Here is a 13,799-nt window from a genome sequence, read left to right as displayed (position 1 = left end):
TCGTACTATTAATAAAATTTTATATTACTAAAAATATTATTAATGACTATAAATAACAAAAATTACTAACCTTTTAGCATTTTTTTGTATATATGTATATCATCTATGTATATCTCTTTTTTTAAATCAACAATCAGCCAATAAATTAACAGATAAATAAATATTCATAAGGAGAAAAAAAATTTTAAAATGATAAATAAAAAAATTAATTATAATTACGTTTTTGGGTTTTTTGGTTTTTTTTTTCAGAAAAACTGGAAGAGTGGCTAAAAAACGAACACGTCACCCTTGCAGGGCAGGTAATAGGCATCTCTCTGTAATCATAAACAGGCAAGTGGATATAATTGTCATGAACAAGAACAATGATAAGGATGTAGCAATCATATATATTTTAAGATTTTATTCACCTTTTTTTTTTAATAAAAAAGAAAATTTTTATTCTTGTCTTTACACTTGGAAAATTTTAGATTAAGCTAGGAAGTTCATAGTCACCAAATACAATATCCATGTGATAATGGAAATCTTGAAATTCCAAGCCACTAAATTAATGTTTAATTTGTTGCTCTTGTCTCCAATAGTTCAATATTCAAGAATCAACATTATTGTGGGTGTGTTGTGTTCCATTACATGAAGTAATTAACATCCCCAGAGGAGGAAGAAAAGAGTCGGCCACTCGGAAATAGACAGCAAAAATGGAAAATTGGTCAAAGTTTCTCAAGTTGCGCATATTGGAATACGATGCAGGCTCCACACACGTATATGTAGGTAAACTTTCCCTCACCACATAACTATGTATTCAACTATTCATGATTCTCTTTTCTAAAAGTCCAAGGCAGCTGTATTTAATTTTCATATCATATGGCCTTCCTTTCCTTCTATTCAAATTAAATTAAAAGATATGTCAGAGTCAGAATCATAGCCTCCAATATTGCTCTTGCAATTGCAGGTCAACCCTCCACCCCTCACATAATACAACTCTCTTCTCTCTTCTCAATGGTTCATACCCCTCCTCTCTAAAACAACCACCATCAACTAATTAATAACTGACTTTTTTGTTTCCGTATACAAGAAATGAACCAAGACATCATCACCTTCTTCTACTGTTGTGTTATCATTAACATCATCCTCTTGTGTGTGTTGAGCAGAACCAGTTTGTGCGCTTATGTGGATCCACACTACCTGGCATGTGAACCCCAAATATGCGGTAACCAATCCATAAGATACCCCTTCTACATCCAAGGCAAGCAGCAACCTTTCTGTGGCTACCCTGGTTTTGCCATCTCTTGTGCTGATATTCATGGCTTCCCAACTCTCAATCTCTCCAATACTTCTTACATCATCCATCAAATATTCTACCACAACGAATCACTCAGAGTCTCCAATGCTGCCTTCTCATCAAATACTTCTTGTATTTCTCCTACACACAACCTCACCCTTCCTCCAACCAAGACCTTCAGTTTTCTTAATCGGAATCATAATAAGGACATCTTACTGTTCTTCGGATGTAATCTGTCATCCATGCCCACAGAGTTGATGGGTTACAGAATTGGGTGTTCTGAAGCGAGCAACAAAACGGGTGGTTCGGTTCTGGCATTGTATAAGGACGATGTGAAGACAGTAACATCGGTCTCCAAGAGTTGCGGGAGTGGTGGAGAGGTGGTGGATGCGGTGGTGGAAGGGAGTGAAGGAGGAGGAGGAGGGATGGAAGAGGAGCTGAGGAGAGGGTTCATGCTGAATTGGACAGCGAGTGATTGCAAGTTGTGCAATAGGACAGGAGGAAGGTGTGGCTTCAATTTAACCATATTCACTTTCCAGTGTTACTGCACCGATCGAATTCATGCTTCCAAATGTGATATTACAGGTTTGTGTCTCTATCTCTTCTCTTCTTTTGCTCACTATAATTCTTTACTTACTTTATCTCCAGTTTTTATCCATGTTCCATTTTCTTTGATACCAAAATTAGTCCATTTGATGATTAGATCCAGAACTACTATTTTAGGTAATCTTGGATTCGTATGAACGATAGTGCCGTTTGTTTCAAATTAGTGGAATAGTGTGGTTTAATTTCTAACTGAGCTAGTTCGTTTTTTACCTATACTTTTCCTTTTTAATTAGAATTACATGGAGAAATGTAATGATGTAGGGTCTCTGAGAATAATCATTAACTTAAAATTATTATAGATGTGTGAGGATTTTGGAAGAATTAATATACTGAATACACATATACGGAGTGTGAAACATAATAATAAACCATTAACTGCATGATTAATTAAAAGTAAAAACTCACTCAAATTTATCAGATTAGAATATTTATCACCTCCTAGACTTTTTCTATTTTAATACTACAAACATTTTGCAACTTTTTTATATCTATAAAAATTATTAAAGGATGTAGTAATTTTAAAATTGAACATAATCTGTTATGTGGGTTTGGATTTGCTTGCCGAACAAAAATCGCTACTGGATGTAGCGGTTTCTAAAAGAACAACAATATGAAAAAATCGCGATTGGGTATAGCGATTTTTAAAGAAATTACAACCTGAAAAAACTGCAATTAGCTATAGTGATTTCTAAAGACTTGTGACTTTGCACATAAATTGCATTTGAAGTTCTAGCCAAATGAAAATTTTTTTGTACAGTTTTGTGGATTGGAGCATGGAAGTATAGCTAATGCCTCCTATCCCCAATTTTCACACGAAAATTTTCAAAATCTAAGACTCTAATTTGCTAAATATAGAATTAAAATTGAACTTGAGGATTAAACTGGAATGAAATATCCAACTTCTCTGTTTTTTCAATCAATCTGAGTTATTTGGTCTAGAATTTCTTTCTTCTGATAAACATCAGTAAATATCAAATGAGGTGAATCTTTAGAACGTGCACCCAGAACTTAAAAAAAGTACAATTTACTGAGCAGATTTAGCAGTATTAAGATCAATTATATGAATATTTTTTTGTTTTTCATCACCTTAATAATAGGTTGATTTATCAGAACAAATACTATCTTCATGGAAAAAAAATCTCATAAAAAAGCTTTTAAGTAAAAACTTTTTAAAAAATTATAATTATTTTAGTTGAGTTGAGATAATCCTCAAATTTCTATATAAAAAAAAAAAAATTTCATTTAGCTAATGAAATTCACTGTTACGCTCTATAAGAATGCAACACTATAGGTCTTGAGAAACAGCTATAATCAAACGCTGCAAAAGTGCAAGCCAATGGCTGTTTCTTTAGGTTGCAGTTAAAAATCATTACATTTGTTAAGGATTTCTAACACACAAACGTACATTTACGTTAATTTAATTAGATATTTTAAATTATTAGATAATAATTTAATTAAATAATTTAAATTTGATAATTTTTAATTATTAATTTTATGGTGAAAATTCAGGTGCAGTCGACTTCACGTGAAGTTGATATCTGAGAGCCGTTAAATAATTTGACTGATTTGACTAAATTTTCATCCAACTACTCTCAGATATCAAACCTGAGTTTTCACCGTTTAATTATCATCATTCAAAAATTTATTGATTTTTTAAAAAAATGATTAAAACGTGAGTATCCAAACAATAGAGATTTTTCGTCGATAAAATACAATTACTAGAACATATAGTTCAGTGTCTCAAAATTTTTATACATGAATTTATTAAAAGATCCTTTATTTTAAAATAATGGTGCTTCGATTTATTTTATGCATTAAAAAAATTAATGTATCTGCATCTATTTTATTTGCTCTAAATACAATATATTTTTCGACGTATAAGAAAATAAAAATAATAACTATTTTGACATAAAGGAAGTAATTTCATCTCTTAAACATTATTTTTAAGATACATTTTAGCTAAGTTTTAAAATTATTAAAAATATTATTGATTAATCATATTCTAGATAGGATCAACGATTATAAACAAAATTTGAATCGTTCTAAAAATCAGGTCCGTTTTCTTTTGTTTAATTCCATGATCGAGCATTGACATTCTTATTCTACTACGACTTTCCTACTTTCTTCCCATTTTATCTCTAGGATTTATAAGTAATAACATATTTGATATTTCTATGCTTCTATTTCTATATTATTTCGTCCTTCAATTATTTGTTAAGGGAATCTTTGATTTTGTTGACGCAATTTTTATAGATGTTGAAAAATATTAAAAAATTATTGCGATTGGTAGTTTTTTTTTTGTGGGTACTCCCATGAATATATTATAATTATCTTCATGTGATGATTTTTCTTTTTGACCCTTAGATGATGGATTGTAGGGTTAGATTTTGATATGTTATAAAAGTGTTGTTTTTATTTGAAGTGTGACCAAATTAATAAATCACACTTTTATACAAAGCATCTTCATTTGAGTAGCTCCCTTTTTTTTTTTACCAAAGATAGAAGATTCGAACCCGCAACCTCTTAATTGAGTATGAGAAGACTATGTCATTTGAGCTATAACTCATTGATAGTTTAAAACTTCACATATTCAACCTTTTAATCTTTTAATTACACAAAATTAATTCGTTTTAATTGCTCAATAAAATATTCAAGGGTTGTATAACATGACAATATTTCTTGATTTCTTCTATTCTTTAAACATCACACGTTCAATCATCACCTCTACCTTCTCTTCCTCCTACTCTTATTCTTTATCTTTTTTTTAGTCTGTTTTTTTTTTTAAATATTATGAATAAACATAAAAATATCTTTAGTTTATCTTAGTATTATTTTAGCCAAGTTTACCTTAATTTTTTCTTGAATGTAAGCGAGCTTTCTTGAAGACTTGAATATTGTACCTTTCTATAAAAAAAAATAGTTCTCAATTTAGTATAAACTTCTTTGCAATAAAAAAGCATGAATAATAATACTTAAAAAAAAATTTCCTATTATTTTTTGTATACACCTTATATATATATATATTTTTTATTTTTTATTAATTATTTCGAATCTCCTATTTTTAATAAAAAAAAAATCTAAAATATCATTCTTCAAATTCTATATATATTCTCTTCGGGGCCATGGCATTAGGTTAACGGCTAGAACATACGAGTGCGGAAATCTCTGAATTTGTGGATCGAACCCATTCCTCTCACATCACATCAACTTTTTTTATTTTTTAAATAATACATCAACCAATATTTTTGTTGGACCTACCATAAACCAGGTTCTATATATTTTATTAATCAATTTACTTTATTCGTGTTTTAACTGGGCCGAAGCCCAGAAAAGTAGAATTAGTTGACTAGGCGGTTAGTTCAAACCCCTAACATGATTTAGTCCAAAAAAAAAAAAAAAACCCCTAACATGATCTAATCCTTAGTCAGTTTGTTTGATCGAACTCCAGACACTTGCTTAAGCGGGTGGTGACACCAACACCAACCCAAGTTGGTTCATAGTTAGTTTTATTTATTAAAAGCATTTTCGTGAAAAATAAATACATATCCATCCAGTTGGATTCCACTCATTTAAGAGCACGCAGGTTCCATTCCCCCTAGGCCCTAGAGATGTAAAGTGTATGTACCCTGAAAACTACATATAGCTATAGGAATTAGGATATATCGCATGTGGTTACTCGCATGATATGAAAAATAATAATGACTTAATGAGATGTAAGTATACGTGATGTTAAATAATTTAATTAAATGTTTCAAATTATTTAATAAAATTTAATGTTAATATATTAATAATATAAAATATTTTATATAATTAAATTTATAATAATTTACATAATTAATATAAAAAATAATTATTTTTACTGACATAATATTATATAGTTAAATATACATATAAAATTACTCTACTCTTGTATCAAAATTTAAATTTATAATTTTATTTCTAATATGCTCTTCTTTTTTTTTTTCTAAAGTAAACTTGTTCATGTAAATATGAAACATTAAAACTGTAGCAACTTGGTGGATGACTGGTGATAAGTTCTCGTTGATCGTATGCATGCCAAGCCCAAATTATGCATACTACTAAGTAAACGACATTAAATAGTCTACATAAGTATATATGAGACAAATTTACATTCTAAAATTATAATTTTTTATTTCATATTCTAAAATAATATTCTATCAATAATGTTATTGACTTGGTACACGCCCCATGTGGCCATGTGTGTGTGTACACAAGAATCTGATGGCATCATGGCAGCCTCTTAATTTTCCGAAAGGAACCCCTCATTAGAGCTTAGAACTTGGGTCCAGAGTTGAATCATTTCTTTTTTTTTTTTTTTGGACGTGAGTTGAATCATTTCTTAATTAGCATTATCCCTTTCCTTTTTTTTTTTTTAGAAAAAAAAAAAGAAGATAATTATTCTGATGAAGTGTTGAAAATAACGTGGTTCTTAATCTTAGCCATATGAAAGAGATTACCTATTTGAGGAAGGCTCAAGATGATTCATTTGCTGTCTTTATAGATTCTTCTATGTACCATAGTTGAGATTATTAGAGATATGAGCAGTTATGTACATTGCTAGTAGTAGTTAAGTTTTGAGTGAACATCCAATTCGGTCCCTGTCCTTTTTTTCGATGGACATCACGGACCTTGTCCAAAAAAAAGGGACATATCGGTCCTTGTCCCATACTTTTATGAGACTTTCCGGTCCTTCCGTCATCTTCCCTGATTAAAACAGACGAAACTTGCCTACGTATCAGTTAACGTTGCTGAGTTGGAGGTTAATAGTCTGTTAAGTTCCACGTGGCTATTAGGAAATAGACAGGGGTCGATTTGTCCCCTTTGGTGACCTAAAACTACGTCGTTTTAGTGGTCTGAGACGTCGCTATTAGGAAATAGACAGGGGTCGATTTGTCCCCTTTGTTAAATTTATGTCATGACATATATGCCATTATCTATCAATATAGGGATGAGATTTAACATATTCATCACAGGTCATGGTTCAAATTTTACAAATTCAACACAATAATTCCTGCTTCATTCATCATCAAAAGTGTTGTTCACAACTCAACTCAGTGAAATAACAAAATTCAGCTATCAAATTCCTATACACTTGTTCTAAACAAGCTTGCAATTACAACCCCACCCAAAAATGCTAACAAATTAAACCCATACCTAATACATCTACTTTCACCCATTTTCAGTTTGCAGTAATCTAACTGATCCTCCAAACCAATTAATCTTTCCTCCAACTCATTAACTTTGTTATCCACCACATAACCATGGCCTTCCAATCGATTCTGCTTCTGCTTTGATGCCCCAAATGAGACAGCCTTGTTAGCATCCTCACCACATGAAGATACATAATCATCTAACCATGCAAAGAAGTTGCAATGCCATTTTTCAGTCTACAAAAAAGTTTAACATTTGTTATCATTTGTGGAATAGAAATTGTAAACAAAAAATTAGCTAAACTCTCAAAAACTACCTTGAATTTTGGGCAGCGAAAGAATAATCTGTCTGGATTCTTCACCATCCCTAACATGAACAATATTGCATGAGAACCACAATAACAAATTGGGGCAACCCATTTCTTCTTCCTTGGAGCTCCAGCACTCCCACCAGAATTTAGGCCCCAGCCTGAATCGTCTCTGCTTCGTGGGTTTGATGATGAACAACGCTCTCCATTACCAATCATGGTCTCCTAGGGTTCGTATTTGGGTTGGGAAAAGAGTAAGAGATTAGCAACGTCGAATCACTTTCAAACCATTGTGTTTCAGTGAAGACTAAAAACAAAGTCGTTTTTGGTTTCTAGAACGGGACAGAACGACCCCTTACCATTCCCTAATAGCAACGTCTCAGACCACTAAAACGACATAGGTTTAGGTCACCAAAGGGGGACAAATCGACCCCTATCCATTTCTTAATAGCCACGTGGAACTTAACAGACTATTAACCTCCAACTCAGCAACGTTAACTGACACGTAGGTAAGTTTCGTCTGTTTTGGTCAGGGGAGATGACGGAAGGACTGGAAAGTCTCACAAAAGTATGGGACAGGGACCGATATGTCCCTTTTTTTTGGACAAGGTCCGTGATGTCCATCAAGGAAAAGGACAGGGACCGGGTTGGGTGTTCACTCTTAAGTTTTGGTGGAAGTTAGATACATATCATTAAGGAAATTAAAAACTAATTGGTTGTTCTAATGATCAGTTTACTAGCCTACTTAAGCAAGTGTTTGGGGTTTATATTCTAGCAACTTATTGACCAGCAACAAATTTTTAAATGGAGTTCAGTATCGTAACGGATTAGTCTTTCGAAAAAAAAATTAAGGAAATTAAATTCTATAATTTAATAAATTAATTTTGATGCACTGATCGTGTAAACTGTAAAGTGTTTTATATAGTCGTGCAATCATATTCATTCTTTTGGATGATTATTTACGCGATTAATATAAAAAATAGTTATTTTAATTGATGTGATATTACGTAATTAAATATTCTTATAAAATTATTTTACACTCACATTATATTAAAATTAAATTCTAATTTAGTTCCATCTCGCTGTGCCGTTATTGAGATCAAGGTTTCCCAAACTAGGTTTGGAGAAAAAAAAGGTAAGAGGCTTGACAATCAGTACAAGTAAGGTTATTAGAAACCTTTTTTGATGATTTGATAAAAAGATATTGATGAATTTCTTAAGACTTTGCAATGTAAGTAGTTTCTATTATGAAACAAAATATTTTAGTTGGATGAGAATGAAGTTGAGAACAGAGTAAATAAATATAGGAATTTCACCTATTTTTGTCGTACTTGACTGACCCAACTAGTCAATAGTCAATACCAATAGAGAAGGAGTTTTACTAGTAGGTCTAAATTTCTAAATTTCACATTGATGTCTGTTACTGTTAGAGGGGGCATTATGGCTGCTTGAATTTATAGCTAGTGAGACAAAAGAGTAATGTGATTGATTATGACACTAAGTGGTAGATGATAGATTATATACACTTATACGCGTTTTCCATCAAAGAGAAATGAAGGTGTGAACATAAACACCAAAAAGCTTAGAAAAACTAGCTTGACCAGTTCAACATTATATCGTATTAGTCCTCTCTTTTCACTAGTTTCAATTTGAAGGCCCACCGGACCCCCAAAGTCTGCGGACTCTGGAAAGAACTAATGATTTTTTAATCAGTTTTTCTTAGTAATTGCACATTGAAGAAGGTAACATACTATGAATAGTCAATAGCCATTTTCCCAATTCCAATAGGTTGGTGGCAATGGTTGAGAGAATCAAATCCTTTGTTGAATTGAGCATGTATGAATTTGTTGTTTTGGTATTGATGCTTGTGGTGGCCGCAGCCACCGGAGAGAGAAGAGAATGTCCAGCTTCATTCAATTGTGGAGGTAATGTTGGGAACATCAGCTTCCCTTTCACTACAGCAGAGCGTCAGGAGTGTGGGCTTTTGGCCATACACAATTGTTCTGAGCCACCGCAGGTGAAAAGATGGGTGCAACTAAGTCACAAAGGCAAAACATTTTTAGTTATACGCGTATCTCAACAGAATGTTATTCAATTCAGAGATAAGGACTTGTACGATCTTCTGCAATCAAGAAATTGCAATGCCTTCCGATATAACTTTACTCTTTCTACTCCTCCCACCTTTCATGATTTTGCTTCCCTTGATATGGAATACAATACAACCCTCTATAGATGCAACCGTACCCTCCATGTTCCCCCTACTAAGGATATGTGCAATTATACGAATTGCACTGACATCGATATCTACTACGGCCTTTTCATGCGCACACCACAAATTGAGAGTTCGTTGGCCTCATGCACAAAGGTCTTGCTTCCAATCAAAGATGTTCCTGATGGCAATGATCCCTTCACATTCGTAAATGCTGATATCATCGCTAAGGTCACTTTGTCGCAAGAATGCACAGACTGTCACTATAAGCAAAGAGGCCAGTGCCAACTTGACAGCAAAAGCAAATTTTGTTGTGCCAACGTTAGGCCGCCGGAAAATACAAGTGAGACAACTTGCTTGAGAGGTTCTTATTTAACGTTTTTGTTAGCTCAGTTTGCTCAACCAATACCAGACACTTAAGCTTTCTCTTGTTCTGTTTGATACCCTGAATTTAGTAGTATACTAGATGATTTAGTTTGTTGTTACTCTTGGATGGCAAGACCTTGTTCCATTCAATGGCTCTCTAAAATTGTTAGCACAACAATACATAATGATCATACTCCCAATCTCTATTGTTTGTACTAAATCTATTTTTTCTTCTAATTGCTTTTACAGGGAAAAAAGATCTGAGTAAGAAGGCTAAATTGGGTCTAGGTAATGTAACTTCACGTTACTTAGTATGTTTCACTTTCACAGTTATGTAATAAGTAATAACCTTCCACTGATATTTTGTTTCGGCTTTGTTCAATAGGTTTGGGTATTGGCTTCTTAGTCATATTGATAATTGGGTTGCTCTTGCTCTTCCGAATCTACAAGAGAAAACGTGGCAACTCAGGCAGCAGCCACATTGAATCAAGATACTCTTATTCTGATTCCTCTTCCAATCCACACCTAGATAATGGTGCTGCTTACCTCGGAGTTCCACTCTTCTCCTACAAGGATCTTAAAGAAGCAACAAACAACTTTGACCATAACAAAGAACTTGGAGATGGAGGCTTTGGCACTGTCTACTACGGTAGGTTACTCAGATACTGCCCTCCCTAATTTATATACTAAATTTGTGCTCCATAACTTATGCTTAGATAATTAAAACCCAGGGAAACTCCAAGATGGAAGAGAAGTTGCTGTGAAGCGCTTGTATGAACACAACTACAGGAGAGTAGAGCAATTCATAAATGAAGTTCAGATCCTAACACGTTTGAGACACAAAAATCTTGTGTCTCTCTATGGCTGCACTTCGCGCCACAGCCGCGAACTGCTGCTTGTATATGAATATATTTCTAATGGCACGGTTGCTTGTCATCTCCATGGCGAATCAGCCGAGCGCAGCTTACTACCTTGGTCTACAAGAATCAAAATTGCCATAGAGACTGCTACTGCATTGGCTTATCTTCATGCTTCTGACATCATTCACCGTGATGTGAAGACCAACAACATTCTCCTTGACCATAACTTTACTGTCAAGGTTGCAGATTTTGGCCTTTCAAGACTATTCCCCATGGACGCAACCCATGTATCCACCGCGCCACAAGGGACTCCTGGTTATGTTGACCCTGAATATCACCAGAATTACCAGCTTACTAGCAAGAGTGATGTGTATAGTTTCGGAGTTGTGCTCATTGAGCTAATATCATCCATGCCTGCAGTTGATATGAACAGGGATAAGGATGAGATTAACTTATCAAATCTAGCCATGAAGAAGATTCAAAATAGTGCAATTATTGACTTGGTTGATCGTTCTCTCGGTTTTGATTCAGACAATAAGGTAAGGAGAATGATAGTTTCGGTGGCGGAGTTGGCTTTTCAGTGTTTGCAAAGAGACAAGGAGTTGAGACCTTGCATGGATGAAGTCTTGGATGAACTGAAGAAGATTGAGAGTGGCAAGGATCATGCAGAGCTTCAAGAGGAAGCTGATGTTGATGGTAATGAAGTTTCTCACAATAAGATTGTACATTCACTTCCACCACCATCACCTGAATGGGATGAAGTTGGATTATTGAAGCATATGAAGATACCACCACCTTCACCAATCACTGTCACTGATAATTGGGAAAGTAAATGCACCACGCCCAGCATCAGTGCTTAGTTAATCATATAGTACTACTCTGTTACCAATTGTTCATACTCCATTTTTACTATATATATAAGCTTTCAAGTCTTAGTTGTAACTCATTGTGTCAAAGGATCATCATCTCTCTCTTTTTTTATCTACTTGTACAGTAGTTTTTAATAGGATGTTCATTGGTTAATATTAAACGGCCCGTTGTAATTAAGCAGAGTTAAATTGAAAGGCAGATGGAAGCATTGCGTTCGAATATTGCAATATCCTTATGCGGATGTACATCTATAATTTTGCTCCGTTGGAACAATATTTAAGTGTAGAAAATTGTATATGTTTTTTCACGTTTCATATTGTTATTATTACTGATGGTAATCAGTGGCTAAGAGAAATGAGGTTGAATTTTAGCCATTTTTTACTGAATATTGATTTTTGTTTTTTTTTAAAAAATTTTAGGAGATAATTTTGCTTTTGTCTCATAACAAGTCAAGAGACATTTTCTTTTTGTCTCGTAATGGGTTAGGAGATATTTTTCAAATTTTTGTCCAACGCAACAGAAATAGAATAGGAGTAAAAGAGAAAGAGAGAATCATACCCAGATGTATCCTGGTTCAACTGCTAAGTACAATGCAGCCTACATCCAGTCTCTATCACAATAGTGACGGAATTTCACTATAAGCATCAGATTACAAACACCAATTCTTCTCTAGGATCTACCCAATCCTATCTGAGACAAATCTAGATTCTATTCCCAAATCTGAACTTGACTTGAACTCCTACCAAGTTTTCAACCGTAAAGTGCTAACCCAACTTGCAAGGAATTCCCACAGGATCATGAAACACAACATATAGATGTACAAAGAAACTCTGAGACATTTATGACTTTTTCTCTAGTATTGATCACTGCCTTTTTTCTCTCACTGGCTTTTTTTACAAATCTCACTATTTTTGCCTTTTATCATGAGACCTAGACTGACAACACTAAGAAAAAGAAAACAGAATGAAACTCATTGAAGGAGAAGAACTCAGGAAGCTTGGGTAGTTATGAGAACTCTGTGCTTTCTCTCCTTTATCTCAACTCTTGGCCGTTCACCCTTAATATAGAAGGGGAAGCTTCCAAGGTTAAAACCGGTTCAACCAAGCAACTTCTTCTCTAACTCAGAGTAGCAGCGGTTTGGACAGAGAGAAGAGAGATAGAAAACCGAAACAGAACCAACATGCATGTACCTCTCTCAACCCTTTTCATCAAACTTCTTCAATTTGAGCCTTTCGTCTTGACTTTGGCCCCAAGAATAAATTCCAACCCTTGATGAATCTTTGACCCAGGAGTGCTTCTTTCGTTCCATTTTTGCTTCTTCCTATCCGTAGCTTCAGAGGCTAGCTTCCTTCTCTGATAAACAAAAATTGAAATGAACTTTTGCAACTGAGATCTTTCTCTCTGATAGAGGCGGATTGCTTCTATTTTCGACAAGAAAAATCTTGAAGCTCTTCAAATCTTGTCTTCAATGGCAAAGATCTTGCCATGCCTTGCTTTGGATCTTCCTTCTTCATAGGCTTTCTTCCTCCTATCTTTTTCTTCCATTATGCTTTACTGTAACTTTACTTCTCTTCATAACTTCTATTTTCTTTTTTTCTGATTGAAGTGACCGAATACAAAGAGAGAAGAAAGAGAAGAGATAAGGAAGAAAGCTTTTGGTGGAAGCATTAAGTGGAATTAAATCAAATTGAATTCCCACTTCTATTCCCCAAGACATGTGAAGCTTTCAAAGCACATTAAACTCAATTGAATTTTAGCTTTCAGTTACCAAGCATAAAGTCACGTGTCAGACTTTTGGTTACTAAGGAATAAAGTTAATTGAGTTGAAAATAACTAAGGCATGGAGCAACGAAGCATGCTTTTGAAATCCTTGGGCCACTTTGAGTTTCTTTGCCTTTTAGCCACATGAAGTGAACAATTAATATTAGGTCTTGAGAGACTTGGGCTCCTTTGGTTTCCTTTCTCTTTTAATATTTAGCCACTTAAAGAGAACAACAAGTTAATACTCAAAATGACTTCTGAAATTTGACTCCAAACGTAATTTAGTTCTTAAATTTTTAATTGACACAAATTGTACTTTGAAATTTTGACTCGTACTTCAATTTGGCTCTTTCAATGTTTTCCGCCACAAAA

At 33.9% G+C, this 13,799-nt stretch overlaps 1 protein-coding gene across 5 annotated transcripts; it reads left to right on the top strand.

Moving 5' to 3' along the window:
* The first annotated feature begins 445 nt into the window (after nucleotides 1-445).
* On the top strand, nucleotides 446-11,893 carry LOC107618275 (LEAF RUST 10 DISEASE-RESISTANCE LOCUS RECEPTOR-LIKE PROTEIN KINASE-like 1.2). Of its 5 annotated transcripts, none has more exons than XM_016320290.3 (5): nucleotides 446-761; nucleotides 1,146-1,861; nucleotides 10,186-10,224; nucleotides 10,322-10,585; nucleotides 10,668-11,893. In XM_016320290.3, the coding sequence occupies exons 1-5, from the start codon at nucleotides 739-741 to the stop codon at nucleotides 11,654-11,656; spliced, it is 2,031 nt and encodes a 676-aa protein (XP_016175776.1). In that variant the 5' UTR covers nucleotides 446-738; the 3' UTR covers nucleotides 11,657-11,893. The 5 variants fall into 5 exon arrangements, with proteins under 5 accessions (XP_016175776.1, XP_088356283.1, XP_088356280.1 ...); XM_088500157.1 differs by having other exon boundaries at nucleotides 448-765; XM_088500154.1 differs by lacking the exon at nucleotides 446-761 and having other exon boundaries at nucleotides 800-1,861.
* The last annotated feature ends 1,906 nt before the right edge of the window (nucleotides 11,894-13,799 follow it).

This window comes from Arachis ipaensis, chromosome B9, assembly GCF_059453495.1.
Source record: "Arachis ipaensis isolate K30076 ecotype BB chromosome B9, ASM5945349v1, whole genome shotgun sequence".
In the NCBI taxonomy this organism is placed as follows: domain Eukaryota; kingdom Viridiplantae; phylum Streptophyta; class Magnoliopsida; order Fabales; family Fabaceae; genus Arachis; species Arachis ipaensis.
The sequence above is the reverse complement of the archived record's forward strand: the minus strand, read 5'-3'. Positions and strand labels throughout refer to the sequence as shown.

Bases quoted from the DNA above. Each gene is read 5' to 3' on its own strand.
- LOC107618275 (XM_088500154.1), top strand. From the start codon at position 1,072: ATGAACCAAGACATCATCACCTTCTTCTACTGTTGTGTTATCATTAAC. The intron at 1,862-10,185 runs GTTTGTGTCTCT...TTGCTTTTACAG, and splicing joins TTCCAAATGTGATATTACAG to GGAAAAAAGATCTGAGTAAG. The intron at 10,586-10,667 runs GTAGGTTACTCA...ATTAAAACCCAG, and splicing joins CTTTGGCACTGTCTACTACG to GGAAACTCCAAGATGGAAGA.